At 43.0% G+C, this 27,272-nt stretch overlaps 1 protein-coding gene across 9 annotated transcripts in view; it reads left to right on the top strand.

The window, feature by feature from the left end:
* LOC144682832 (PACRG-like protein) overlaps nucleotides 1–27,272 on the top strand; it is an 81,908-nt gene that overhangs the window by 1,627 nt on the left and 53,009 nt on the right. For 2 of the 9 annotated variants that reach the window (XM_078545606.1, XM_078545650.1), the window contains exons 2-4: nucleotides 3,476–3,681; nucleotides 4,675–4,841; nucleotides 17,308–17,375. In XM_078545606.1, coding sequence (XP_078401732.1) covers nucleotides 4,695–4,841; nucleotides 17,308–17,375 — 215 coding nt within the window. In that variant the 5' untranslated portion in view covers nucleotides 3,476–3,681; nucleotides 4,675–4,694. Of the gene's footprint in view, nucleotides 1–3,475; nucleotides 3,716–3,754; nucleotides 4,289–4,642; nucleotides 4,842–17,307; nucleotides 17,376–27,272 lie in introns of those variants that run through there. The other 7 variants (XM_078545679.1, XM_078545669.1, XM_078545658.1 and 4 more) reach the window with 6 other exon arrangements.

The following is a 27,272-nucleotide window of genomic DNA, read 5'->3' on the forward strand; positions in this document are numbered from 1 at the left end:
TCTGCCATTCCCATCACCCCAATGCCAAGCAGCCTTGCCTTCAGTTGTCTTGGCCCTAAACCTCCCCTTCTCTACTGTCTCTCCAGACTTTAGGACCTTTGTTAAAATGTAGGTCTTTGACCAAGCTTTTAGTCACCTGCTGCCAATAATAATATGCATCTTAAATATATTCCTTTGAAGCGCCTTGGGAATTTTTTCTATGTTGAAGGCACTATATAAATCCATGTGGGTTTTTTTTAAGGATCAGTGCATTGTTTATCCATTTGATGGCATCAAACCTGAAGAAGGACAAACAATGAATAAGAAACCCTGGCACTATATCAATGCATCTATAGAAAACATATTATGTTGTGTTTTTATTTTCCATCTTGTCTTTTAAAGAATTGTGCGTTTTGAAATCATGAAGGAATTATTTGGCACAGATTTAAGGAACAATTGTGCACATATTCTCATCTCTTCAGTAATTATGCTTTTTATTGCTTTCCAAAGATGGTTACATATCAAAGAGTTAGCCTTTTTATTCAATACCTGGCCTTTGTGGCAGGTTTTTCCTTTATGGAAAGATCTAATAACAGTGTCCACCTAATTTCCCTAGAGATCTTGTGCTGGTTGTAAATATTTCAATTTCCTTTCCTTACTCAAGTAGCTACATAAGAAAGAAAAGAACAGAAGGAAAAGGCCATTCGGCCCTTCAAGCCTACTCCACCATTCAGTGCGATCATGACTGATCCTCTATTTCCAACACCATGTTCCTGCACTATCCCCAAATCCCTTGATGTTTTTATTATATAGAAACCTATGAATCTCAATCTTGAACATATCTTTGTTATAATTCAGGTCACCAGAAATTTGAGGGATTTCAAATTTGATGAGTTGACCAGAATATTCACTTTTAATTAATTCTTTCATGTCAACTTTGAACAAGCTCCTGTGTTTTATATTTTACCGGATGATTTGAGAATTTGGTCAATGTTCTATTATTCTGCACTTGCAACTCCAACTTAGATAGCAAATGTGTTCAGCATGATTGTCTGGAATTGTTTATAGAAATGAGGTGATTTGCTAATTTATTTGTGCTGAGAAGGCTGCTTATGAAAAACAAATTTCATTTTTACCAGTGGCTGCAACTACTGGAATTATATAGAATGTGCAACACAGAAACAAACATTCAGCCCAACTAGCCCATGTTGGCATTTCCACATGACCCTCCTCCTATCTTTCCTCATCTCACTCTATGAGCATAATCCTCTATTCCATTCTCCCTCCTGTGCTTATCTAGCCTTAAATGCATCTGTATATTGCAAATACTCCCTGTGGTTTCACATTCTTCTCACTCCCCAGGTAAAGAAGATGCTTATGTATTCCCTATTTGATTTCTTGTTCATTGTATTGATGGGCTCGAGTTTTGCTCCCCCCCCCACCGCACCAAGTGGAGGCACACACTTTCTGTCCACTCTGAGATATTTATCTATCTACTTCTAAAGACTAAAGAAGATTACAAGGAGATTTGATAGGATAGAAGTGTTCAAAATCATGAGGGTCTGGACAAAATAGATGGGAAGAAACTATTCCCATTGGTAGAAGGATCCAGAACCAGAAGATGATTTAAAGTGGTGACACAAGAAGTAACAGTGATGTGAGGAAAAACTTTTTAAAGTAGCAAGTGGTTAGAAACTGGAATGAAGTGACTGAGAGTGTGGTAGATTCAATCAAGGCCATCAAAAGAGAATTGGATAATGATCTGAAGAGAACGGTTTGCAGGGCTATGGGGAAAAGGTGGGAGAGAGCCAGCATGGACATGACAGGCTGAATGGCCTCTGTTTGTGGATGGTTCTATTCAATAAAGCCATCCTGATCTAAAACAACACACCATATTGGGAAGTGGGGAGACATGTACAGTAGTTTTCTCAATAACTCTGACTTCTGACGCTGGTGAATGTTTGAAATAACTAAATAGTTTTGATGGAATATCAAAGAGATTTAGGTGTTCATATATGCAGATCACTAAAAGGTAGCAGTTAACTACAAAAAATGGTGAATTGAATGTTAACCTTTAGAATTAGAGGACTAGAATATAAAGGGGAGGAAGTTACAAATCCCTGGTTAAACCACATCTGACATACTGTGTTTGGCTCTGGACATCAAACCTTTGAAAAAAGATACTGGCATTGGAGGGAGTGCAGTGCAGATTCACCAGAATGCTATTAGGGCTCTAAAGGTTAGATTATGAGGAAAGATTGCATAAACTAGGCTAGTGTTCCCTTGGGTATTGAAGGTAATTAATAGGGTAGATAGAATAAAACTTTCCTGCTCGTGGGGAGTCTAGGACAAGGGGATATAGCCTCAAAATTGGAACCAGGCCATTCAGGAGAGAAGAAGGACTTGCTGTCAGCCATGGTTCATTTAGTAGTACTCTCGCCTCTGAGTCACAAGGTTCTGGGTTCAAGTCCCACTCCAGGAATTGAGCACAAAAATCAAGGCTGACATTCCAGTACAGTACTGAGGGAGCATTACACTGTTCAGACGAAACAGTAAACCGAGGTCTCGTCTGCCTGCTCGAGTGGATGTACAAGATGCCACCGCACTATATCGAAGCAGGGCTCAGAAGTTGATCTTGATGCCCTGTCCAACATTTATCTTCAACATCTCAAAAGCACGAGTTATCTGGTTATCATCACATCACTGTTTGTGCGAGTTTGCTGTGTGCAAATTAGCTGCTGTGTTTCCTACATTACAAAAGTGACAACACATCAAGAAGTATCTTATTGGCTGTAAAGCATTTTGAGACCTGTGGTGGTCGTGAAAAGCACTATATAAACTCTTCAACAATAAGCAGTAGATGGAAGCTCAATTAATTTTAAATGTGAGATTGATAGATTTTTACTAGTATAGGGTTTAAAATATAATAAGCCAAGGCAGTTGAATGGAGTTAAGATACTGATCAGCCCTGATTCAGACTTAATGGAGGGAGGTCACAGAAGCAGTGAGTGCAAAGTTCTACCACCTCATAAACTACCAATTTCATTTACTGATGGAAAAGGCTGAAACGCCAGCCTGTATTCTATGTTCCTATTTAATGGTCATGTTGCTGGACTGGCAACCAATGGATTGTAAATTGTACATTGTAAAACTGAAGTAAATAAGTGTGCTAATTTGTGGGCTTACACCAGAATCAAATGAGCTTGAAAGCTGCAAACAGAACCAGCCACCTCTATCTGGTCAGGCCTGCATGTGACTTCAGCCCCACATGACATGGTTGACTCTTAGTATGTTTTGCAGTGCCCCAACCTCACTTTTTTCAGGGCAATAAATGAAACCATGCATTATTGGAGTGGAAGTCGTTCTGTTATATGTGCTAAAGCTTCTGCAGTTTGCATCATTTATGTTACAGGACTGATTCCATGGCATTGTCAGTAAAAGACAGACAAATGTGTATCTAATTACTTCAAGTTGTGATTTGCATTTTGTTTTCTAGCTGCTGGACCTTTCTGCATGTCTGTGAAGATCCGTTGGGTCAGTGATCTGTGGGCAAAAGCTGAATTTGCAGTCTCCCTATGCCCAGCAGTGCCCCGGTCACATTTACTTTATCATTTCAGTGCTGCTGCCTCTACAGAATAGAGGCAAGTAAGGTGGAGACAGTGCTGCTCCTGAAGTTTGTGATGATAATAACAATGATGTAAGGTACATACAGCAGTAATTTGAGCAGCATTTTTAAGTAGGAATGGACTTTACTCAGATTGGCAGGTTAGTGGCAGGCAGCACAGGATTTTTCCTTTCTCACATCACGTTGCCGCTAACCTGTTCAAGTTTCCTTAGAAGGGCCTGATTCTGTATTTGGGATAGATTTGTAGCAGTAACACCTAATGTAGCAGTATTCCCTATTGGTTTACCACCATTGGAAACAGGAATTTAGTAATGTTTAAAGTACTACAGCTGATTAAAGGAACATGCATTTTGCAACAGGGAGCAGCAGAACTTTGCAACAATGAGGCAGGAATGTGTGTCCGTGGGTGCTGGTAAGCAGCAGGGAGGGCTCCCAGATGTACTGATGCTTTGGTGGATGTCTTTCAAGCTGAAATATGGTTCAGAAGTGAAGGAACCTGGGGAGACTGAGGCCATAATCAAGAGGTCCAGACTTAATGGAGGGAAGTTACAGAAGCAATGAATGCAAAGTTCTACCACCTCATAAACTACCACATTAGTGCAGAAAGAGGGTAAATGGCTTCACAAGTTGATGAACATAGGTGAAGTCAGTGTTCCACTTGCACATCCTGCAAAAATGATACAGGTATGACACACTTTCTTGATGTCACAACCATTCGCAGGATCTGATGCTCCCAGCATGTGAATAATTTTCCCTGTTCTTTGTCCTCCCACTCTTAGAACAATTTTAAATTGATGACTGCTTGTCACCGACTCCCCAACCATTTGAAATGATCTTTCACAGGATAATTCATTATTGCTGTTCTGTTATAAAATACTTCTTAAAATCAGAGGAAATGGCAAAGTTACCTTAAAGGTCACTTGGAAAAGTTTATCATATCACTTTTGGCTCAGCATTGCCTAAGTAATGGAAGGCCTTCCAATTGCCTGCCACAGGTACAAAGGGCACCAAGTAATAGGAGGAGATTGCTTTTTTTAGAATAAATAGGTAATTTTTTCTTCTTCATGCAGTTGAAAGTTATGTAAAAAGAATGTCGTTGTCATCATCTCGTGAGAAGTCTAAAATTGAAGCACAGAGAAAGAAGAAATCGGAGTCAGCAACAAATAATCTTACGGCTGTCACTGTTAAACCATATCCAAGGCCTAGTGACCGGCTAAACCCAAAAACCATCAATCCAGTAAGTTTCCACAAGTTTCCATTGGCTCTTACCGGAGGTTAGCCTTAATTTCCATCTATTGCTAGTGAAGTTCAAACTGAAAAATGCTGTGTTGGAAAACTGGCTAATGTAAGATTTCAGGAGCTACTAATGTTGCTATAGATTGATATACTCAATGAATAAGGCCATGGATGGGGGGGTTGGGGTGGTCGGGAGCTATATTGTTTAAGACCGAGATAGATAGGTTCTTGATTGGTAAGGGGATCAAAGGTTACGGGGAGAAGGTGGGAGAATGGGGTTGAGAAACTTATCAGCCATGATTGAATGGCGGAGCAGACTCAATGGGCCGAATGGCCTAATTTCTGCTCCTATGTCTTATGGTCTTATATAAATAAGTTCTTGTTGTAATAAAGCTGGATTTTGGCACCTTGACAAATTTATGCTGAGGAACCAGAGGGGAGGTGTTGGCATAGTGGAATTGTCACTTGTATTCCAGGGACCCAGGGTAATGCTCTGGGGACCGGGGTTCGAATCCCACCACGGCAGATGGTGAAATTTGATTTTAAAAATCTGGAATTAAAAGCCTGATGACCATGGAAAAACTCAGCAAGTCTGGCAGCATCGGTGGAGAAGAAATCAGTCAACGTTTCGAGCCCTCATGGCCCTTCAGCAGAACTGAAGCATAGTTTCAACAAGGGAGAAATATAAATTGGTTTAAGGTGGGTGGGGGGGAAGAGACACATTGAGGGTGTGGTGTGAGCAGATAATCAAAAGATGTCAGAGACAAAAGGGTCAAAGAGGTGTTGAAGGTGGTGGTCTTTGTCTGAGAAAAGTGCTAATTAAGAATGCAAGACAGGATATTCAAAGTACAGCTCTAGTGGGGGTGGGGTGGAAAGACTAAAGGTTTTAGTTTTAGATTTAAAAATAATGGAAATAGGTGGGGAAAGAAGAATCTATATAAATTATTGAAAAAAAAGGCGGGTGGGGGGGGGAAAAGAAACGGGGTGGGGATGGGGGGAGGGGGAGTTTAAGATCTAAAGTTGTTGAATTCAATATTCAGCCCAGAAGGCTGTAAAGTGCCTAGTCGGAAGATGAGGTGCTGTTCCTCCAGTTTGCGTTGGGCTTCACTGGAACAATGCAGCAAGCCAAGGACAGACATGTGGGCAAGAGAACAGGGTGGAGTGTTAAAATGGCAAGCGACAGGGAGGTTTGGGTCTTTCTTGCGGACAGACCGCAGGTGTTCCGCAAAACGGTCGCCCAGTTTGCGTTTGGTCTCTCCAATGTAGAGGAGACCGCATTGGGAGCAACGAATGCAGTAGACTAAGTTAGGGGAAATGCAAGTGAAATGCTGCTTCACTTGAAAGGAGTGTTTGGGCCCTTGGACGGTGAGGAGAGAGGAAGTGAAGGGGCAGGTGTTGCATCTTCTGCGTGGGCATGGGGAGGTGCCATAAGTGGGGGTTGAAGAGTAGGGTGTGATGGAGGAGTGGACCAGGGTGTCCCGGAGGGAACGATCCCTACGGAATGCCGTCAAGGGGGGTGAAGGGAAGATGTGTTTGGTGGTGGCATCATGCTGGAGTTGGCGGAAATGGCGGAGGATGATCCTTTGAATGCGGAGGCTGGTGGGGTGATAAGTGAGGACAAGGGGGACCCTATCATGTTTCTGGGAAGGAGGAGAAGGCGTGAGGGAGGATGCGCGGGATATGGGCCGGACACGGTTGAGGGCCCTGTCAACGACCGTGGATGGAAAACCTCGGTTAAGGAAGAAAGAGGACATGTCAGAGGAGCTGTTTTTGAAGGTAGCGTCATCAGAACAGATGCGACGGAGGCGAAGGAACTGAGAGAATGGGATGGAGTCTTTACAGGAAGCGGGGTGTGAGGAGCTGTAGTCGAGGTAGCTGTGGGAGTCGGTAGGCTTGTAATGGATATTGGTGGACAGTCTATCATCAGAAATTGAGACAGAGAGGTCAAGGAAGGGAAGAGAAGTGTCAGAGATGGACCATGTGAAGATGATGGAGGGGTGGAGATTGGAAGCAAAATTAATAAATTTTTCCAGGTCCCGACGAGAGCATGAAGCAGCACCGAAGTAATCATCGATGTACCGGAGAAAGAGTTGTGGGAGGGGGCCGGAGTAGGACTGGAACAAGGACATCTGTTCTGATGACGCTACCTTCAAAAACAGCTCCTCTGACATGTCCTCTTTCTTCCTTAACCGAGGTTTTCCATCCACGGTCGTTGACAGGGCCCTCAACCGTGTCCGGCCCATATCCCGCGCATCCTCCCTCACGCCTTCTCCTCCTTCCCAGAAACATGATAGGGTCCCCCTTGTCCTCACTTATCACCCCACCAGCCTCCGCATTCAAAGGATCATCCTCCGCCATTTCCGCCAACTCCAGCATGATGCCACCACCAAACACATCTTCCCTTCACCCCCCTTGACGGCATTCCGTAGGGATCGTTCCCTCCGGGACACCCTGGTCCACTCCTCCATCACACCCTACTCTTCAACCCCCACTTATGGCACCTCCCCATGCCCACGCAGAAGATGCAACACCTGCCCCTTCACTTCCTCTCTCCTCACCGTCCAAGGGCCCAAACACTCCTTTCAAGTGAAGCAGCATTTCACTTGCATTTCCCCTAACTTAGTCTACTGCATTCGTTGCTCCCAATGCGGTCTCCTCTACATTGGAGAGACCAAACGCAAACTGGGCGACCGTTTTGCGGAACACCTGCGGTCTGTCCGCAAGAAAGACCCAAACCTCCCTGTCGCTTGCCATTTTAACACTCCACCCTGTTCTCTTGCCCACATGTCTGTCCTTGGCTTGCTGCATTGTTCCAGTGAAGCCCAACGCAAACTGGAGGAACAGCACCTCATCTTCCGACTAGGCACTTTACAGCCTTCTGGGCTGAATATTGAATTCAACAACTTTAGATCTTAAACTCCCCCTCCCCCCATCCCCACCCCGTTTCTTTTCCCCCCCCCACCCGCCTTTTTTTTCAATAATTTATATAGATTCTTCTTTCCCCACCTATTTCCATTATTTTTAAATCTAAAACTAAAACCTTTAGTCTTTCCACCCCACCCCCACTAGAGCTGTACTTTGAATATCCTGTCTTGCATTCTTAATTAGCACTTTTCTCAGACAAAGACCACCACCTTCAACACCTCTTTGACCCTTTTGTCTCTGACATCTTTTGATTATCTGCTCACACCACACCCTCAATGTGTCTCTTCCCCCCCACCCACCTTAAACCAATTTATATTTCTCCCTTGTTGAAACTATGCTTCAGTTCTGCTGAAGGGCCATGAGGGCTCGAAACGTTGACTGATTTCTTCTCCACCGATGCTGCCAGACTTGCTGAGTTTTTCCAGGTAATTCTGTTTTTATTTTGTTTTGGATTTCCAGCATCCGCAGTAGCTTTTAGCTTTTTGTTTTTAGCCTGATGACCATGTTTGTTGTAAAAACCCATCTGGTTCACTAATCTTCCTTTAGAAAAGGAAATCTGTTGTTCTTACCTGGTCTTACATGTGACTCTCTGAACAAGGGCCTAGCCAGTGATGCCCACATGAATATATAAAGAAAAAAACCAGAGGAAATCTTACTAAGAGACTGTCTGGGCTTTCACCTCCTAGTGTAACTCTACACTAGAATGAATGATGAATGAAACACTGACCAGTTAGATTGAAGTAAAATAAAAGCAGAAAATGCTGGAAATACTTGTGAAGAGAGAAACAAAAGTTAACGAGGTAACTTTTCCCAGCTCTCTGGTGGTGATGGGCTTGGAGGTGAGAAAATAGGGGTCAGAACGGCTCCTGACACATTCCTGCCGAGGTGGGATCCAATTACCATAGTTAAGGGCCCAATTAGGGACGATTTTGTGGCCTTGCTGGCTCAGAGTGCGCCCCCCCCCCGCCCCGACCTGTCACATGTGCAGAGTCCACCAGCTCAATGAAGGAGGCTTCCCTGTGGCAGGCTGGGGGCTATCAGAGCCTGAGGCTCCATGCTGCAAAGAGCAGACTGTGAGCTTTTATGCCACAATCAGGAACTGACCCATTGCAGGTGCTTCCCTTCCATCCATTTGTACCTGCTGGCTTGGATCCTTTCTAGTTGCTTACTGCTATGTAGGCTGGTGAAGGCGCCTCCCATGTTGAGGCACCCTCAACCCCTCCGAATTGACACTGCAGATCTGCTGGCAGCATTGAGAGCCTGCCCACTGTTATTAATTGGATGATGAACACAAAAGCAGACATAAGAGAGCTGCCTCTGGGAATATTGCTCTGCCGACCTTGCTCCAGCAAGTACAGGCTCAGGACCCCCTGACATTGGAACCTAAATCGGGGTCCCGAAGCCTGCAACAAAATTGAGTCCATTGTTTTGGGTTTGTGACTGGTTTCTCTCCAGCTGCTGTCAAACCTGCTAACTATAACCAGCATTTTCTGTTTTTTATGTCAGATTTCCAGAATTCAGTTTTTTGCTTTGTCTTTGGATTGAAGTAAATTTAATTTATTACCTTTCGATTAGTTTTCACTCACTTAGCAGTGAGAGTATGAACTGTTTCTTGTCAAATCACTAAGGAAGAAACCAGATCACAAATCATATGCTAAATACTGTTTATTGGTCACAAATCACAGGTTAAAATTAAGGCTGGATACATAAATAGACATACCCAAGTGTAACCAGAGTTACTTGCAAGCTAAACAACGAATCATTAATGGACGGTGTTACTTAAAACATGTTGCAGTTCAGTGTAGCACTGTAAGTCAGCACTAATGGTTGCTGGTCAATAATTAGCAGCAACATGAGCACTGGGTCTGAAGTAATAAATTAATAAGATTTCTTTAAGCGTACTTCCTCAGGGTGACAAATTAACAGTTTCAACCAACCTGTCTATCCACAAGCTGAAGTCTACATTTGTAATAAACCATGCTCAAGTTTACATAATCTGCAACCGGTATGGTTGTTTTAACCTTTCTCCCCTGAATTGGAGGCTTTAGCTTCTGGAGTGTTGAATTGATGTACCCTTATGTGGCAGAGCTGTCATTTTCACTTGAATGTGTTTTAACTGAACACATCTTGCAGCATGAGTGGTGATATCTGAGCTGATTTCACTTTCAACTTCCTTGATCTCAGACTACTAATAATTAAATGACACTTTTAGTACCACCTGAATGGTTGGTGTAGCATCCCAAGCTAACTCAGTGTTTTACTCCTTTTTCTAATATGCAGCACTTGTAAGGGCAGCTGTACCCATTTGTCAGGTTTCTTAAAGAATAAAGAGAAGCTAAGTGAAGCAGGGCTACTTCTCCACAAATGCTGAGAAAGACAGCTTGCTCTCTCTAGAAAAAAATACTGCAGGCTTTCTATTACAGCTACTAATACTGACTATGATTCAGTAATACTGATCAATCGGATGGGAACAAAACCCTCCATTTTTATATCTTAATTTTACCAAGAAATATCCTTACATTCACTTTACCAATACGGATGATAAATATGCCAGAAGGTTTTGCTCTGCCTTTTTCCAATCAAGTGTGATAAATAAAGGGCAGAATATTTAGGTCCTGATGGTTGTGGGAATGGAGCTAAAAATAGTGGCTCCAGCCAATGTACCAGTTATCTATTACCTTTTCTGCTGCCTCTGATTTTCCTCAGGATGGGGAAAGACAGGGCCTGGCAATCCATTTGATTTGGGATGAGGCCAGTGAATCCTATTAAGGAGCACATTGTTAGCTCATTGGGGGCTTGTTTGGGACTTCGCTGGGGGCATACAGGTCAGGGACATACCGGGTGCAAGGACATGACCGCTCACTGACGTGCCAGCCGTTGCCATACCATGACATTAGGTGAGCCCATAAAAGGGAGTATGGCTGAGAGGGGCACTCGGGTGCCATCAGGTGTATAGAGGTTGTGGGCAGAGCGATTTGTATGCAATCGGGCAGAACAAGGGCTTTGCAGGGAATAAGGAGGGTGTAAGGCTTTCAGACATTATTGGTTGTCCAGCTGAGCACAAGGAAGGAAATAGCGGTAATGGGACCAGAATTCTCAAATATTGGGTCTAGTGGTGATGATGATCAACTTCCTCAGCAGCAGAGGCAGAGCCCCAGGTATGAAGAGGGCAGAGGTGAGTGATGAGGAGCAGGAAGGTAACGTAGGCCATAAGCCTCAGCTCTGTGGACATGTCAGAGTATCAGTGCCAAGGGAGACTGCACCAGGCAGATGGTCACAGATTTGTGCCCTCCTGGTGGAAGACCTTGCAGCACTTCTTGCCATGCCCTGCAAGCAATTGTCAATATCATTGTAGCCTTCAACTTCTTCACCTGTGGTTCCTTCCAAGGATCAGCTACACCTTGTATGTTACTGAAGTCCTGTTTGTGAAAGCTGGACAGTACATTTATTTCATGACAGATGGGGCCTCGCGGGCACAAAGGGCATTGGGTTTCACTGCCATCGCTGGATCCCCCAGATGCAGGATGTCATTAATTGCACCCATATGACCATCAAGCCACTGACTGACTAGCCAATGAGACTCATCGACAGGAAAGGCTTCCATTAACTCAACGTTCAACTGGCCCATGACCGCACAAGCACTTCCTGCTTGTGTGCGCTCACTTTCCTGGCAGCTGCCATAACTCCATCCCACACAGCAATCCAGGATGCCACAACTCTTTATTCTACTCCTAAACTTTGTGGCTGTACTTTAGGGGACAAGGGTTATCCCTTGAAGAGATGTCTACTAAAGGATTGCCCTTAACATGACCCTGAGATCGAGGCACAAAGATCCTACAACCGAAGATAGCCACTCACAAGGGCTGCCATAGAGCAGGCCATCGGGCTTCTCAACATGTGATTCTGCTACCTGGACCGGTTGGGTATTGTCCTGCAGTACACTTCTTCCAGGGTGTCACACATTATGAATCTCTGGAAAGAAACAGCTTATTGGAGTAAAAGGAAGAAGCGAGGGGGAGGATGCAGTGCACAGGTGCCCTGAGCTACACAGGGAGTTGACCAGCCTTGGTGCAGGACTCGAGTCTCACCGTTAATGACAGAGATACCTGATCCCGGCATGTTCAGCGGAGCCCTTGTAAACCATGGCTTTGAGCATGAGCTCCACCATTGAGACAGTGACCAATCTCATGGATGATCTGGAACTCACTTTGAGCTTCCTGTGAGAGCACCTCCATTGAAGACACAGTCTGGAATAGATTCACTCTTGTTGCCATGAGTGATGCAGATCTGTCCCGAGGTTTTAGTGTCCACCTTGAATGACGCTTGCTTTCCACTTTTCCAGTCTTGCCATTAAAGAATGGAAGCTCACATGTCTGGCGTCATGTGTGAATATTTATAGTCTGTTCAAAAAGTGCACTTTTACAGATGAGGCAAATTCCAGCAACCCACTCAGTGCTGCACCCAAGGCAGTGGCCTTTGCTCTCGGCTACTTCTTTTTAGTGCTCCCTTTGTGGCCGTGGATGACGTGGAGGCAGCCTGCTTGCTTGTTTATGCTTGCGGTGGGATGCACATGGTCATTGTCCTCATTGTCACTCACCATCCTCACCAAGTCACTCACCATCCTGACTTGGAAACATATCGCCGTTCCTTCACTGTCGCTAGGTCAATATCCTGGAACTCCCTCCCTAACAGCACTGTGGATGTACCTACACCACATGGACTGCGGCGGTTCAAGAAGGCAGCTCACCACCCCTTCTCAAGGGCAATTTGGGATGGGCAATAAATGCCGACCCAGCCAGCGAAGCCCACATCCCATGAATGAATAATTTTTAAAAAATTGTGAATTGAGAGGCACCACCAGAGGTCATTGCATCGGTGTCAGTAGAGGGGCAGCCTCTGTCACTGGGCTTGCTGCGTAGGTGGTTCCTCAGTCAGTGGACCAAGGAGGCCAATGATGATGCCCCATGAGGGTGGCACCCACATCCTCCTCGGTGTGCCTCAGCCCCTGGCTGGCATGCTGGCTATAAAGGAGCACCATTTGGGACACAACTGGCATCCACTTCAAACATCTCTGTGCCATTATCACCACTGACCGGTCCATGGTACAGAATGTGGCATGCATTCTGTGCATGTCAGTGTACTGCTTCTGCAAGCACTTGGAGTGCGCCGACACATGGGTGTCCATGAGATTGGCCACTGTCTCAATGGTGGAGCTCATGCTCAAAGCCATGAGCCATGGTGGTGCACATAAGGAGAATGAACTTTTCTCAGCCGTTACCCACACTGTCTTGGGGAACTCTGACATGTGGGAGCACATCTGTTCCAGCTGGTCTAGATAGAGCCTCCTTTCTTGTGATTCTCAAGGCCCTGAATCTGTGTCCAGCTGAGTATGGTTGTGTCTGCCCTCCATCCTCTTGAGTGGGCTGCCCATGGCAATCTCTACTCCTCTCACTTCCTTTTGCTCACTCATGATGTACTGTTCACCCAGTACCACCCTATCTAATCACTCACTGATATGAATGTATCTGTGTTGGTGGAGAGTTTGCTTGTAAGATGTGACTGTGTTTGCTCTGCTGCCCCTGTGTCCTGGGAGTGCCCCAATGCCATTGCAGGACTCTGGCATTCCCCCTCCAAGTCACAACCTGTGGGAGGCATGAGAAGAGATCATGCGAACTAGCCTTTAACATCAGAAACCGCTGCAGAGTTGAGGCTTCCCAGCGCAGCTGAGTCTTTGGCTTTCTGTCAGACAGAAAGAAGGGCACTCCACCTCCTTCACCTACAGATTGTAATTATCTTTTCACCCTCTGCACCAAGTACGTCCACCTTGCCTTCCCCGACTTGCTCCTGTGAGGCAACCCTTGCCACCTCCGTGGCTCCCCACTTCATGAATGTCACAATGTAGAGACAGGGCACCCCTCCTTCTCCTGTCAGAACCCTTTCTCTGGCTTTTCTCCTGCAAGGACAACAGAGAAAGAGATAAGGCACTGCTGGCCTCTGTGACCAATGCCAGTGGCCTATATACTTAGGAAGTTGCATGTATCAGTGCTGAAAAGTTTTCAGTGTTGCAATGGCTCTGAACCTTGCTGCAGGGTCAGTAAGTACCCTTGGCACACACTCCTCCCATTTTCAGGAACAGCATGCGCCCTCAGGCTGCTTAACTGATGTATCTGCTGGAGGTTGAATATCCAAAGGCATGTTATGCCAGAGCAAAGATGGTCATATTGAACCTTTTCTGGCAATGAACCCAGCTTCTGCAGACCACATTTGTGCGCTGACAGTCTCAGCCACCTGCAGCCATATCAGCTTTGTTCAGGAAGGTGACTTGCTTCTTCCACCCTCCAAAAAGAGGACCATCTCTCCCTCTCTCTCAAAGCCTCCAGAAGAACCTTGAGACTGGCATTGCAGAATTGAGGGGCAGTCCTGCCCAGGGTGCCAACCATCTGCTTCTTTTCCTTAATCCCTTGTGCTTGCATTTTCTCCTGCAAATGGCTGCTGTAATGTATAAATGGGGCATGAAAACCTTTAGTCCCACTCCTATTCCCATGGAGTCCTGTGGCTGTTATTGAGCCACTTGGGCATGACTGTTCTGCAGGAAGACAAACTTTGATGTCAGAATCTTACTTCAAAAATAATTGCTGGTTTGGACCATTTCCAGGCCTCAATCCTGCAGCTTTGTTTTGGGGTTAACTCAAGGAAGCCTTCAAAGCCCTCCCCCACACCCCCCGCCACATTCAACCATTTCTCAAGTTTATCACAGGGAAGGAGGGAAGTGATATATTCATATAATATAATAGCAAAAAATTGCGGATGCTGGAAATCCAAAACAAAAATAAAAATACCTGGAAAACTCAGCAGGTCTGACAGCATCTGCGGAGAGGAACACAGTTAACGTTTCGAGTTCGTATGACTCTTCAACAGAACTAAGGAAAAATAGAAAAGAGGTGAAATATAAGCTGGTTTAAGTGGGGGTGGGACAAGTAGAGCTGGATAGAGGGCCAGTGATAGGTGGAGATTGCCAAAAGATGTCATAGACAAAGAGGTGTTGAAGGTGGTGATATAATCTAAGGAATGTACTAATAGGTGACATTAAGGGTAGAAGGCAGGACAAGCAAGGTACAGATAGCCCTAGTGAGAGTGGGGTGGGGGGAAGGGATCGAAATAGGCTAAAAGGTAGAGATAAAACAATGGATGGAAATACATTTAAAAATAATGGAAATAGGTGGGAAGAGAAAAATCTATGTAAATTATTGGAAAAAAGGAGGATCAGAAAGGGGGTGGGGATGGAGGAGAGAGTTCATGATCTAAAATTGTTGAACTCAATATTCAGTCCAGAAGGCTGTAAAGTGCCTAGTCGGAAGATGAGGTGCTGTTCCTCCAGTTTGCGTTGAGTTTCACCCCCACCCCTGTCATCTTGCTGAGAAGTAATATTACTCTTTTATATGCTGCACCAGAACAATACTTTTTTCTGCCACTGTGGGAACCAGCCTATGCATGATGGTTTTGTGGCTTTCAGGATGCTCTTTATAGCTAACCTGGATTCCGAGAGAAACTTGCAGCATGTTAGTGGTGGTTTCACATTTGTGGGTAAAAGAGTTGTCCCCGACCGATTGTTGCGGACTGGCACAATCCAAAGTCCAGGACTACGTGCTGAGGGACGCACTAAAGCTTGGGGCAGCTGCCGCAAAGGCGCAATGGGGAAGGGTCGCTGTCTAAGACCTTTCTACCACAGCGCACCGAGAGACTGGGAACTGTTTAGAGCCCCTCGGGCTGTACAGATCAAAATGAAAGGCTGTAAATGATTGTAATATTGTTTGTACTGATGCACCTGGTGATACATTTTGTAAAAGTTTAACCTGGATTGTACCCTTGTAATGTTGTTTTTGAAATGGTTTTGAATGTGATTGAAGATTTTTTATGAATAAAGTATATTTTTACAAAAAAAAAAATTAGGATTGTCCTGCTGCAAATCTGCCAACTGGAGGAAATTGGCTGACATTTAGCCTTTCGATGTGACTTAGTAGAAGCCAGATTCCACAATATGATCGTATGCAGTGAGAGTTTCTAGGATTTATTAATAGCATTTAGTCTGCTCAGATGCAACAATGTGTCTCTTTAGCTTATAACAGTATCTATTTTGTTTTTCAAAATTTTTGCTGAGAGATTAGAGTACAAATTGCTGTCATTCTCCCCCTCTTTGGAAGAAGTGAAATAATTACTGACTGAACTTTGCCAATTGAAAATAAAAATACATTTTATTAAAGCAGCCTTCTGTTCATTTACTACTCCGGAGAGACAAACACAGGAGCAAAACCTGCATATTTGTTTATGCAGCTGTCAGATTTATTTCTGCCAAACTCCAACTTTCCTCCTGAGCATTGTTAAACCACAGACAACATTACTGCTATAACCTCCAGGATTTCCACCTCAGTGCTGCCAAAATCCTGCTGACTACCAGATACCTTCCTCTAACCTGATCACACATTGGCCCACATTTTCTGGCAAAATTATGGTGTGTTTAATAGAGCTCATTGTGTTTAATGTGTAAAATATCCATCTGCCTATGGTGAGGAAGAGATAGATACCCATGAATTGTGAATCACCACAAGTTGCTGATTTGCGCTGCCCTGTCGTTAGCTTTTCAGAATCGGCTTGCCCTCAGTCCCTCTAAGCCTTTCATGAAATTGCTGCATTTGCACATTAATTACCAATTAAACTCTCTGCAGAACAGTAGACTAGTTTCTTTTTACTGATGATATAAATGTTCCTGCAATGCCGTTCAACTTCCCTGACTCAGAAAAAGAACAGTTTAAACCGTGGAGCCTTATTTCCTGCAGGTAACCAACCTGAAATATAATTTTAAAAAAAGATTTTCTTGTTTTTTTTTCTGTCTCTTTTTCTTCTCTTTTAATCCCATCATTCTTTCCTTTTTATTATTTTTCCTCACCTCACTGGTTTAACTCTGATTTCTTCTCCGTCGCTCCTCTACTTCTTTCTCAATCTGTAAATCTCACTGATTAAGCAAATAAATTAGTGACCCATTGTACACCAATGTCCCAGCTGCTCCATTGCCCTTGTAACGCTGTTAGCAGCTAGTAGTTCCAGCGACTCGCAGGGCAAAAGTTTTGGAGCTGATGGGTGAGAGTAAAGGTCTAATTAGCACAGTATGAGATGCTCCACTTCAGCAAAATCTGGGCCAATATATATTACCTGGCTATTGCTATAAAAATAGCAAGTCCTCTGACTCGCCACAGGAGATCTCCTGCAAGATCTGCTTAGAGAGAGAAAGACACAAATATAAAGTTCTTAATGACCAGTTGTCTAGACTTTATTAAGTTTGTTCTGCTGGAAACATTGTGATATTGTTAACTGCATATTACAGGCATTCGTGGCAAAATCCAGTGTATTATATCACCTTATGTGTCTGAAAGGTCAAAAGTTAACATCTTTGAAATAGCTATGTTGTATACTATTGTAGTGTGTTGGACATTGGCTTTGTTGTAATGACTCAGATATGACATGTTACAATGATATCTTTCTTTCAGTTCAGCGACCCATTGAAGCAACAATCTGTATTTGCCGCAGCATATGCTAAAAGAGAGATTCCCTGCAGGTAATTCCTGAAAAAGAATAATTGATATCTGGCACTGATTGCAGGTGCCATCTAATGGACGAGTGTAGATAACATCAGAAATCACTTAAAAAGAAATTATTGCATCATCCCTTAGTTGCTGTTTTTTGTTTAATGTCTGCTGATAATTTTATAGATTAATTTTAATGTCATTTTGTGTGATAATGAAACATTATTCAATATATAATGTATTTAATGTATCAATACATTAACAGTGAATTCTGTAGTGTGCTCTCAGACATTTAAAATATTTTATTTATTTGATAATGTCAAAGCTGTCTAAAATACCTAGTGTATTGAGATTTGAGCATTAGATTCTATCATATGGGGAATGCAGGAGGGTAGTGCCATGAAGCTATTTAATGTATATTATTGGACATTATTTTTCTTTTTAAAATAGAGGTTTCGTCTATGGGTTTGTCTTAATTGGATTAAAGCCAGCTAGTCTGGGTGCTTTGATGTATACTAGTTTTGAGATGTAAGAGAGGTAGAGTGCATTTGCATTTTGTTGAATACAGCATTCAAGAAGGGCAGTGAAATCTGGCACTTAGCTATCAGAGACCAAGCAATGTTTATATTACTAATAAAATTGGTACTATAAAAGGGGTTTTATTGTTAGAAGAGGTGGTGTTCAAAGGGTCGGTGATACAATGAGAATTTACATTCAATGAGATGTGCTGGCTATAACAGATAGCAGTTTCGTGTGTGCAGAGCAGAGGCATGTATCATCAAAGCCTATAAGCCTAGCACTGTGTTTGCAAAGGAACCAAAGTGAAAGGAACCTCATTTTGAATTTGTAAGGTGAAAATGCTTTGCCTGGTGTCTGCTTAAAGTCTATGGGTTGCTGTTGCCTTAATGGAGATTAGTTTGGGAATTTGTCAAAGGTTATTATAGTAGTAATTTGTAGCCATGTGTATATATTTAACATGTGTAAATTAATAAATGTCTCATGTAGTTTGATATGAAAACCTCTCGTGAACTGGTGATCTGATTCCTGAATTTAGAGTAATTTAGCAAAGGAACTGAAAAAAACTTGAATTAGAAGCAAAGGACAGAGAAATGATTTTTTAAAGGGAATTAGAAATTGTGAAGATGGAGGAAGAGGAAAGAGAAAAAGAGAGAGAGAATTCCAATTGAAAGTGTTGGCAGTGAAAGAAGAGACACCAGGAGGTGAGGAAGGACTTATCTCCAGAGTAGAACCCAGTGGGGAGATGTTTAACTTTGTACAAGCTCTTCCAAAGTTTGAGGAAAAATATATTGAAGCATTCTTTATTTCATTTGAAAAGCTAGCTTAACAGATGAAATGACCACAGGAAAACTGGATGTTATTATTACAGCCTAAGTTGTTAGGTAGGGCGCAAAAGGTATATGCTTCGCTATCAGAGGAAGTGTCAGTGAATAATGACGTGGTGAAAAAAAGCTATTTTGAGTGCATATGAGTTGGTTCCTGAAGTATACAGGCAGAAATTTAGGAATATGAGAAAACAGCCTGGGCAAACTTATATTGAGTTTGAAAGAGTAAAGTAAAGCAATTTTGACTGGTGGATATGGACGTTAAAAATAGAGACAGCCTATGCAGCTCTTGGGAAAGTAATTCTTTTGGAAGAATTTAGAGATTCAATCCCTTTGGTAGTGAGAACTCATGTGGAGGAACAGAGGATTGATTCTGTAAGACAAGTAGCAGAGATAGCTGAAAATTGAGTTAGTTCATCGAGCTAAACCTCATTGCCCTTTCAAACTGGAAAAGGATAAAAAGTGGGAAGGTGAAAGGAAGGTAGGTAGTCAGGGAAGAGAGGAGTAGCTGGAAGTTCCCATTAAGTTTTTTTCTCAGAATATCCACAGAAGGCAGTAGTGAGAAGTGACTGAGAAGCATTTTGGGAGAAGTCAGCGCAGTCACCACAATTCAGAAGGGGATTGAGGAGAAGGACCCTTGCCCTCAACAGGATGAAGAGCATCCAATAGAGGGTGGTAGTGAGAAGTGACTGAGAAGCATTCTGGGAGAAGTCAGCGCAGTCACTGCAACTCAGAAGGGGATCGAGGAGGACCCACTGTCAAAGAACGGAATAGCCCCAAACATCACATTGCTGTAGTGTTTCCATCCCCTCCTCCTCCTCAAACCAAAAAAAAAAGAGAAAGAGGGAGTGGCAGGAGTGCACTAGACCTGCGAGGGACACTCTTCTGAAAGTAGATTTTTTAAAAAGCAGCTGATTGCTGAGTAAATCATGGTGATTTTTTTTTTCAATCTATTAAAGTAATTCATTGCTTAATGCTGAGGTAGGAGCTTAAAAAAGTATAGAGTAGTATTGTACAAGTATAATTAGTCAAGAAACAAGGTTCCTAGCTAACATAAATAAGGCCCCGAGCTAGCGTATTTTTTAAGGGAGTAACTAGCTTAATCGAGAGGGACGTCATGGCAGTAGAACTCAGACCTGTGATATACTCCTCCTGCAGGATGTGGGAAATGAGGGACATCCCTGTTGACCATGTCTGCGGAAGGTGTGTCCAAATGCAGCTTCTAGCTAACTGGATTTCGGAGCTGGAGCTGTGGGTGGACTCATTGTGGAGCATCTGTGATACTGAGCAAGTCGTGGATAGCTCGTTTAGCAAGGTGGTCACACTGCAGGTGAAGATTGTACAGGCAGAATGGATGACCATCAGGAACAGTAAAAGACTCAGGAAGGTAGTGCAGGAGTCCCGTGGTCATCCCCACCTCTAACAGATATACCACTTTGGATACTGTTGGGGGGGATGGCCTCTCAAGGGAAAGCAGCAACAGCCAAGTTCACGGCACCGTGGGTGGCTCTGCTGCTCAGGGGCAGGAGGAAAACAAGTGGCAGGGCTACAGTGATAGGGGATTCAATAGTTAGGGGCACAGACAGACGCTTCTGTGGCCGCAAATGTGAATCAAGGATGGTATGTTGCCTCCCTGGTGCCAGGGTCCAGGATGTCACTGAGCAGCTGCAGGACATTTTGGGGAGGGAAGGCAAACAGCGAGTGGTCGTGGTACACATAGTTTACCTATGTCGTTGGTACCAAAGGGATGAGGACCTGCAAGCTCAGTACAGGAAGTTAGGAGATAAATTAAAATGCAGGACCTCAAATGTAGCAATCTCAGGATTACTTCCAGTTCCATGTGTTAGCGAGAGCAGAAATAAGAGGATAGACCAAATGAACACGTGGCTGGAGAGATGGTGTAGCCGGGAGGGATTCAGATTATTGAGGCACTGGGACCGGTTCTGGGGAAGATGGGACCTGTACAAACCGGATGGGCTGCACCCAGGCAGAGCTGGGACCAGTGTCCTTGCGGGGGCTTTTACTAGTTCTGTTGGGGAGTATTTAAACTAGTGTGGCAGGGGGATGGGATCCCAAGAGTAGGATCAGATAGGTCAGATTCAGATCAGAAAAATGGAGGTAGAATATTAGCTAGGGACGTTGTGATAGACATGGAGTTACAGGAGAAGCAAAGTTTAAAAAGTGTCCAGCAAGGGAAATTGAGGGGGTTAAACTGTTCATACTTCAATACAAGGAGTATTACAAACAAGGTAGATGAGTTAAGGGCACAGGTAGACACATGACAGCAGGATGTCATTGCTATAATGGAGACCTGGCTAAAGGAGGGTCAAAACTGGCAGCTTAATATCCCTGGTTATAGAGTCTTCAGACACGATAGAGTAGGAGATAAAAAAGGAAGGGGGGTAGCACTAATGGTTAAAGAATCAATTCCAGTTGTGAGAAGGGATGATATACTAAATGGATCAACAAACGAGGCTTTATGGATTGAGCTTAGAAATAAAAAAGGGGCAGTCACACTAGTGGGAGTATACTACAGACCCCCAAATAGTGAAAGGGAGATAGAAGAACAAATATGTAGGCAAATTTCTGCTTGTAAGAACAAGAGGGCAATAATAGTAGGAGACTTCAACTATCCTAATATCAACCGGGATTTAAACAATATAAGGGGCACTGAGGGAGAAAAATTCATGCTGTGTGTCCAGGAAAATTTTTTCAACTAATTAGTGACAAACCCAATGAGAGGAGATGCAATTCTAGACCTAGTCTTGAGGAATGAAGAAGGGCAAGTGGGTGAAGTGACAGTTGGCAACCATATCGGGGACAGTGATCACAATTCAGTTAGATTTAGCATTACTATGGAAAAGGACAGAGATAAGGCAGGAGTAAAAGCCTTGAACTGAGGGAAGGCAAATTTTGCAGAAATGAGAAGGGACTTGGCTGAGGTGGACTGGACAGCACTGCTGGAGGATAAAACAGTGGAAAACCAGTGGGAAGCACTAAAAAGCGAGATCCTAATTGTACAAAGTAGACATGTCCCCTACAAAAATAAGAGTGGTACCACCAAATCTAGACCCCCCTGATTGTCCAGAGGAACACATGAGAAGATCAAACAGAAAAAGAAAGCGAACAATAAGCACAAAGAACTAAGCACTGCAGATAACCTAGACGAATATAGGAAGTGCAGGGACGAAGTAAATAAAGAAATTAAAGAGATGGCATGAAAAAATATTGGCAAGTAAAGTTAAAGATAACCCAAAGATGTTTTACTAATACATTAATGCTAAAAAGTTAGTTAAGGAAAAAGTGGGACCTATCAGAGATGAAGATGGAAACTTGTGTGTAGATGCAGAGTCTGTGGGAAGGGTTTTGAATGAATATTTTGTCTCCGTGTTTACATAGGAAAGGGTGGATGTAGATACAGTAATCCAGGAGGAACACTGCGAGATATTGGATTGGATAGTCATAAAGAGAGAGGAAGTACTCGAAGAGTTGAAATCCTTGAAAGTTGATAAGTCACCAGGGCCAGATGGATTGTTTCCGAGGCTGCTGAAGGAAGTCAGGGAGGAGATAGCAGATGCTTTGAGGATGATTTTCCAATCTTCACTAGATATAGGGGAGGTACCGGAGGATTGGAGAAATGCAAACGTAGTTCCATTGTTTAAAAAAGGATCAAAGGAAATGACAAACAATTATAGGCCAGTTAGTCTTACATCGGTGGTGAGCAAATTAGTAGAATCAATCCTGAGAGCTAGGATTAACTGTCATGTGGAATGACATGGACTAGTCAGGGATGGTCAGCATGGATTTGTTAAAGGAAGGTCTTGCCTCACGAATTTGATTGAATTCTTTGAGGAAGTGACAAGAAGGGTTGATGAAGGTAGTGCAGTGGATGTTGTGTACATGGATTTTAGCAAGGCATTTGACAAGGTCCCATATGGCAGATTGGTCAGGAAAGTAAAAACCCATGGGATTCAGGATAATGTGGCAAACTGGATAAAAGGTTGGCTTTGAAACAGGAAACAAAGGGTAATGGTCGATGGATGCCCTTGCAAATGGAAAGTTGTCTCAAGTGGTGTTCCACAGGGCTCGGTGTTGGGACCCTTGCTGTTTGTGTTGTATATTAACGATTTGGACGTGAACGTAGCGGGGCATGATTGGGAAATTTGCAGATGACACAAAGATTGGCTGAGTAGTGGATAGTGTAGAGGATAGCCATAATTTCCAAAATGATTATAGATGGGTTGGTGGAGTGGGCGGTAAAGTGGCAGATGGATTTTAACATAGAGAAGTGTGAGGTCATACATTTAGGGAGGTCAAACAGTTACAGGGATTACACAATAAATGGGAATATACTAAGAAGGGTAGATGAAGTGAGAGATCTTGGCGTACAAGTACACAGGTCCCTGAAGGCAGCAGTTCAAGTAGACAAGGTTGTAAAGAAGGCATATGGAATGCTCTCCTTCATTGGCAGAGGTATAGAATATAAAAGTAAGGATATAATGTTGGAATTGTATAAAACACTGGTGAGGCCACAACTGGAGTATTATGTGCAGTTCTGGCCACCACATTACAGGAAGGACGTAATAACTCTGGAGAGAGGTTTAGTCTATGGGTCTTGCTTAATTGGATTAAAGCCAGCTAGTCTGGGTGCTTTGATGTATAATAGTTTTGAGATGTAAGAGAATTAGAGTGCATTTGCATTTTGTTGAATAGAGCATTCAAGAAGGGGAGTGAAATCTGGCACCTAGCTAGCAGAGACCAAGCAATGTTTATATTACAAATAAAATTGGTACTATGGAAGGAGTTTTATTGTTAGAAGAGGTGGAGTTCAAAGGGTTGGTGAAAAAATGAGAATTTATATTCAGTGAGACTGCTATAACAGAGAGCAATTTCGTGTGTGTAGAGCAGAGGCATGTAACATCAAAGCCTCTAAGCCTACCACTGTGTCTGCAAAGGATTCAAAGTGAGAGGAACCTCATTTTGAATTTGTAAGGTGAAAATGCTTTGCCTGGTGTCTGCTTAAAGTCTATGGGTTGCTGTTGCCTTAATGGAAATTAGTTTGGCAATTTGTTAAAAGTTATGATAGTAATTTGTAGCCGTGTGTATATATTTAACTTGTGTAAATTAATAAATATCTCATGTAGTTTGATATAAAAACCTCTTGAGAACTGGTGGTCTGATTCTTAAACTTAGATTTGCATCTAAAACATATCACTTGTTTAAAGTTTCCCTCTGGGATTTTTAAATAACTCAGCTTTACCAACTGCTGGGTCATAATAGGCAGTAACACTTAGCTCTACTTATTATACAATTCCTAGGCAAGCAATATCAGTTTGATATTTTCATCAACAGATAACAATGAGCTGTAATCATTTCATTATTGTTTTGCAATGGTACTGGTCACAGTCAGTTCAAAGAAGGAACTAATGGTAGCTTTTATGAAAACATACTGCTGACATGGAAGTTCACAGATTTCCATTTATTTTAATTTGTAAAGCACAACCTCCAATTTATATCTGCATGTTTGTAACTCGATTGAAACAAAATCCAAAAAGTTATATTATGTAACAAAAGCAAAATATTGATAAGATTCTGTTATTGCATATTGAGCTTGTACACGAAATTGTGATCCTGTGTTATACTGATATGTAAATATTTTGCACTTGGCACTGGATAGAGAGTTAGGTGTACACAGAGGAAAAATTTGAGTAGAAACGACACTACACAGACAATATCAATTCCTTGGGGACAGGCAGTGCCCTAGGCTGTAACGTAAGTGACTCTCACAGCATCCTTCAATCATACCAATGAGGTTCACTGCGGGCCGTCTAAGTATCTGCCCGCAGCACTGTCTGCCCCCGGGAAACCAATGTAAGTAACAAGTTTTTGCCCTTTTAATCCCTGAAGTTTACTTGTGTTTGTTAGTGTGTGATGCATATTAATTTCCTAGGGTGGCCTTTGAATGTTGATGAAAACATTTGACAAATATTCTGTCACTGACATTAAAAGAAAGGAATTGGGTAAACTATTGGCCTTTTGTCTTTGGCATTAAATATTTCCCAGAGTATTGGTGTAAAGATTTCCAACAACAACTGCAAAATACTCCACTGGGAGGGTAGTTTGTAGAGACAGAGTCTGCAATCACTAGTCGTTAAAGTAAAACTTAGACCTTTAGTTTGTGTTTAGGTCTCTAGTCCCTTTTCTCTTTTTCTTATCGATAGCTTGTTAAGTAAAAGATAGATACTGGTGTGTATAAAAAATAATTATAATAAAGTGTAAAGAGCAGGGATACTAGAGTAATTAATTAATAACTTGATTAAATAGGATAGTGATGGCAGGATGGGTGATGTGTTGCTGCTGCAACATGTGGGAACTGCGAGACATCAAGGTGATCCAGAGCGAACACTTCTCTACCAGGCATTTGCAGCTCGAGGAACTTTGGATCCAAGTTAAGGAGCTGGAGTCTGAGCTGCAGACATTGCGCCACGTCAGGGAGGGGGAAAGTTACCTGGACACTTTGCTCCAGGAGGCAGTCAGATTAGGTAATTCAAATTTGGTCTGTGATCAGGGACAGGAAGGTGTGACTGCAGGTGAAGCAGGTATGGGGGCTGAGGGGGTAGCATTCGAAGAGCCGTGGCCCCTGCAGTTGTCCAACAGTTACGAGGTTCTTGCAAGCTGTGTGGACGAGAGCGTGGACTGCAGGGAGGATGAGCGAACTGACCACGGCACCATGGAAGGGAGCCATTCAAGTTGGGGGAGGAAATAGGAACATAGTAGTGGTAGGAGACAGTATAATTAGGGAGATAGATACTATTCTCTGCAGCCGTGAGCGTGAGTCCTGAAGGCTGTGTTGCCTGCCCAGTGCCAGGGTTAAGGACATCTCCTCAGGGCTGGAGAGGAATTTGGAGTGGGAGGGGAGGGATCCAGTTGCCATCGTCCATGTTGGTACCAATGACATTGATAGGACTAGAAAGGAGGTTCTGCGGAAAGAATTTGAACAGTTAGGAGCTAAATTAAAAAGCAGAACCTCCAAGCCGTGGGCAAATTGGTGTAGGGTAGGTAAAGTCAAGGAGTTAAATGCATAGCTCAATGATTGGTGTGGGAGGAATGGGTTTCAGTTCATGGTGCACTGGCATCAGTACTGGGGTAGAAGGGAGCTGTTCCGGTGGGACGGGCTTCACTTGAACTTTGCTGGGACCAGTATCCTGGCGAACCGAATAACTAGGGCTGCAGCGAGGGCTTTAAACTACATAGATGGGGGAGGGTTCTGGAAAGGGGATACGTAGGCTTACAAAGCAAAAGGATATGGCAGCCATTTAGGTAATGATACTAAAGAGTGTGACAGGCAGGGACAGACTGTACAAACATAAAAGAAAAGTAGCAAATAGGGTCAAAGGGGGGAAAAATGGTAAAAAGGCAAAATTAACGGCTCTTTAGTTAAATGCACATAGTATCCGGAACAAAATAAATGAATTAACGGCACAAAAAGAGGTTAATGGGTATGATCTTCTATAGCCATTATGGAGCTGTGGTTACAAGAAGGTCAAAGCTGGGAACTAAATATTCAGGGATATGTGACTTTTCGAAAGAACAGGCAGGAAGGAAAGTGTGGTGGGGTAGCTTTGTTAGTACGAGGTAGAATAAGTACAATAGCAAGAAAGGACCTTGGACCAGGAGATGTAGAATCAAATGGGTGGAGGTAAGAAATAACAAGGGAAAGAAGACACTGGTGGGAGTAGTCCATAGGCCACTGAACAGTAGCTATACTGTAGAACAGAGAATAAATCATGAAATAATGAGGGCATGTAAAAAAGGCAGTATATTAATCATGGGTGACTTTAATCTTCATGTAGATTGGGAAAATCAAATTGGCAGAGGTAGCCACGAGCAAGAATTCATAGAGTGTATTCGGGACAGTTTCCTAGAATAATATGTTGTGGATCCAACCAGGGATCAGGCTATTTTGGATCTGGTAATGTGTAATGAGGCAGGTTTAATAAATGACCTCAGAGTAAAATACTCCCTAGGAAACCGTGACAATAACATGGTAGAATTTAGCATTCAGTTTGAGAGTGAGAAGCTTGGGTTGGAAACAACTGTGCTAAACTTAAATAAGGGGAAGTACAAAGGAATGAGGGCAGAGTTGGCTGGAGTGGATTGGGATCAGATTTTAGCAGAAAATACGGTTGATGAACAATGGCCAATGTTTAAGAAAATAGTACATGGCTTACAAAAAAGATATACCCCAGTGAGTAAGAAGGATTCAAAGAAGGGGATAAACCAACCATGGTTAACCAAAGAAGTTAGGGATAGTATCAAATTAAAAGAAAAGACATACAATGTGGCAAAAATTACTTGTTTACCAGAGGATTCGGAAAGTTTTAAAAACCAACAAAAGATGACCAAAAATTAATAAAGAGGGAGAAACTAAACTTTGAGGGTAAACTAGCAAGTAATATAAAAATGGACAGTAAGAGCTTCTTTAAATATATAAAAAGGAAGAGAGAGACCAAAGTAAACATAGGCCCCTTACAGAATGAGGCTGGAGAAATAATAATGGGGAACCAGGAAATGGCAGAGGAGTTG

This window comes from Cetorhinus maximus, chromosome 1, assembly GCF_964194155.1.
Source record: "Cetorhinus maximus chromosome 1, sCetMax3.hap1.1, whole genome shotgun sequence".
Classification (NCBI taxonomy): domain Eukaryota; kingdom Metazoa; phylum Chordata; class Chondrichthyes; order Lamniformes; family Cetorhinidae; genus Cetorhinus; species Cetorhinus maximus.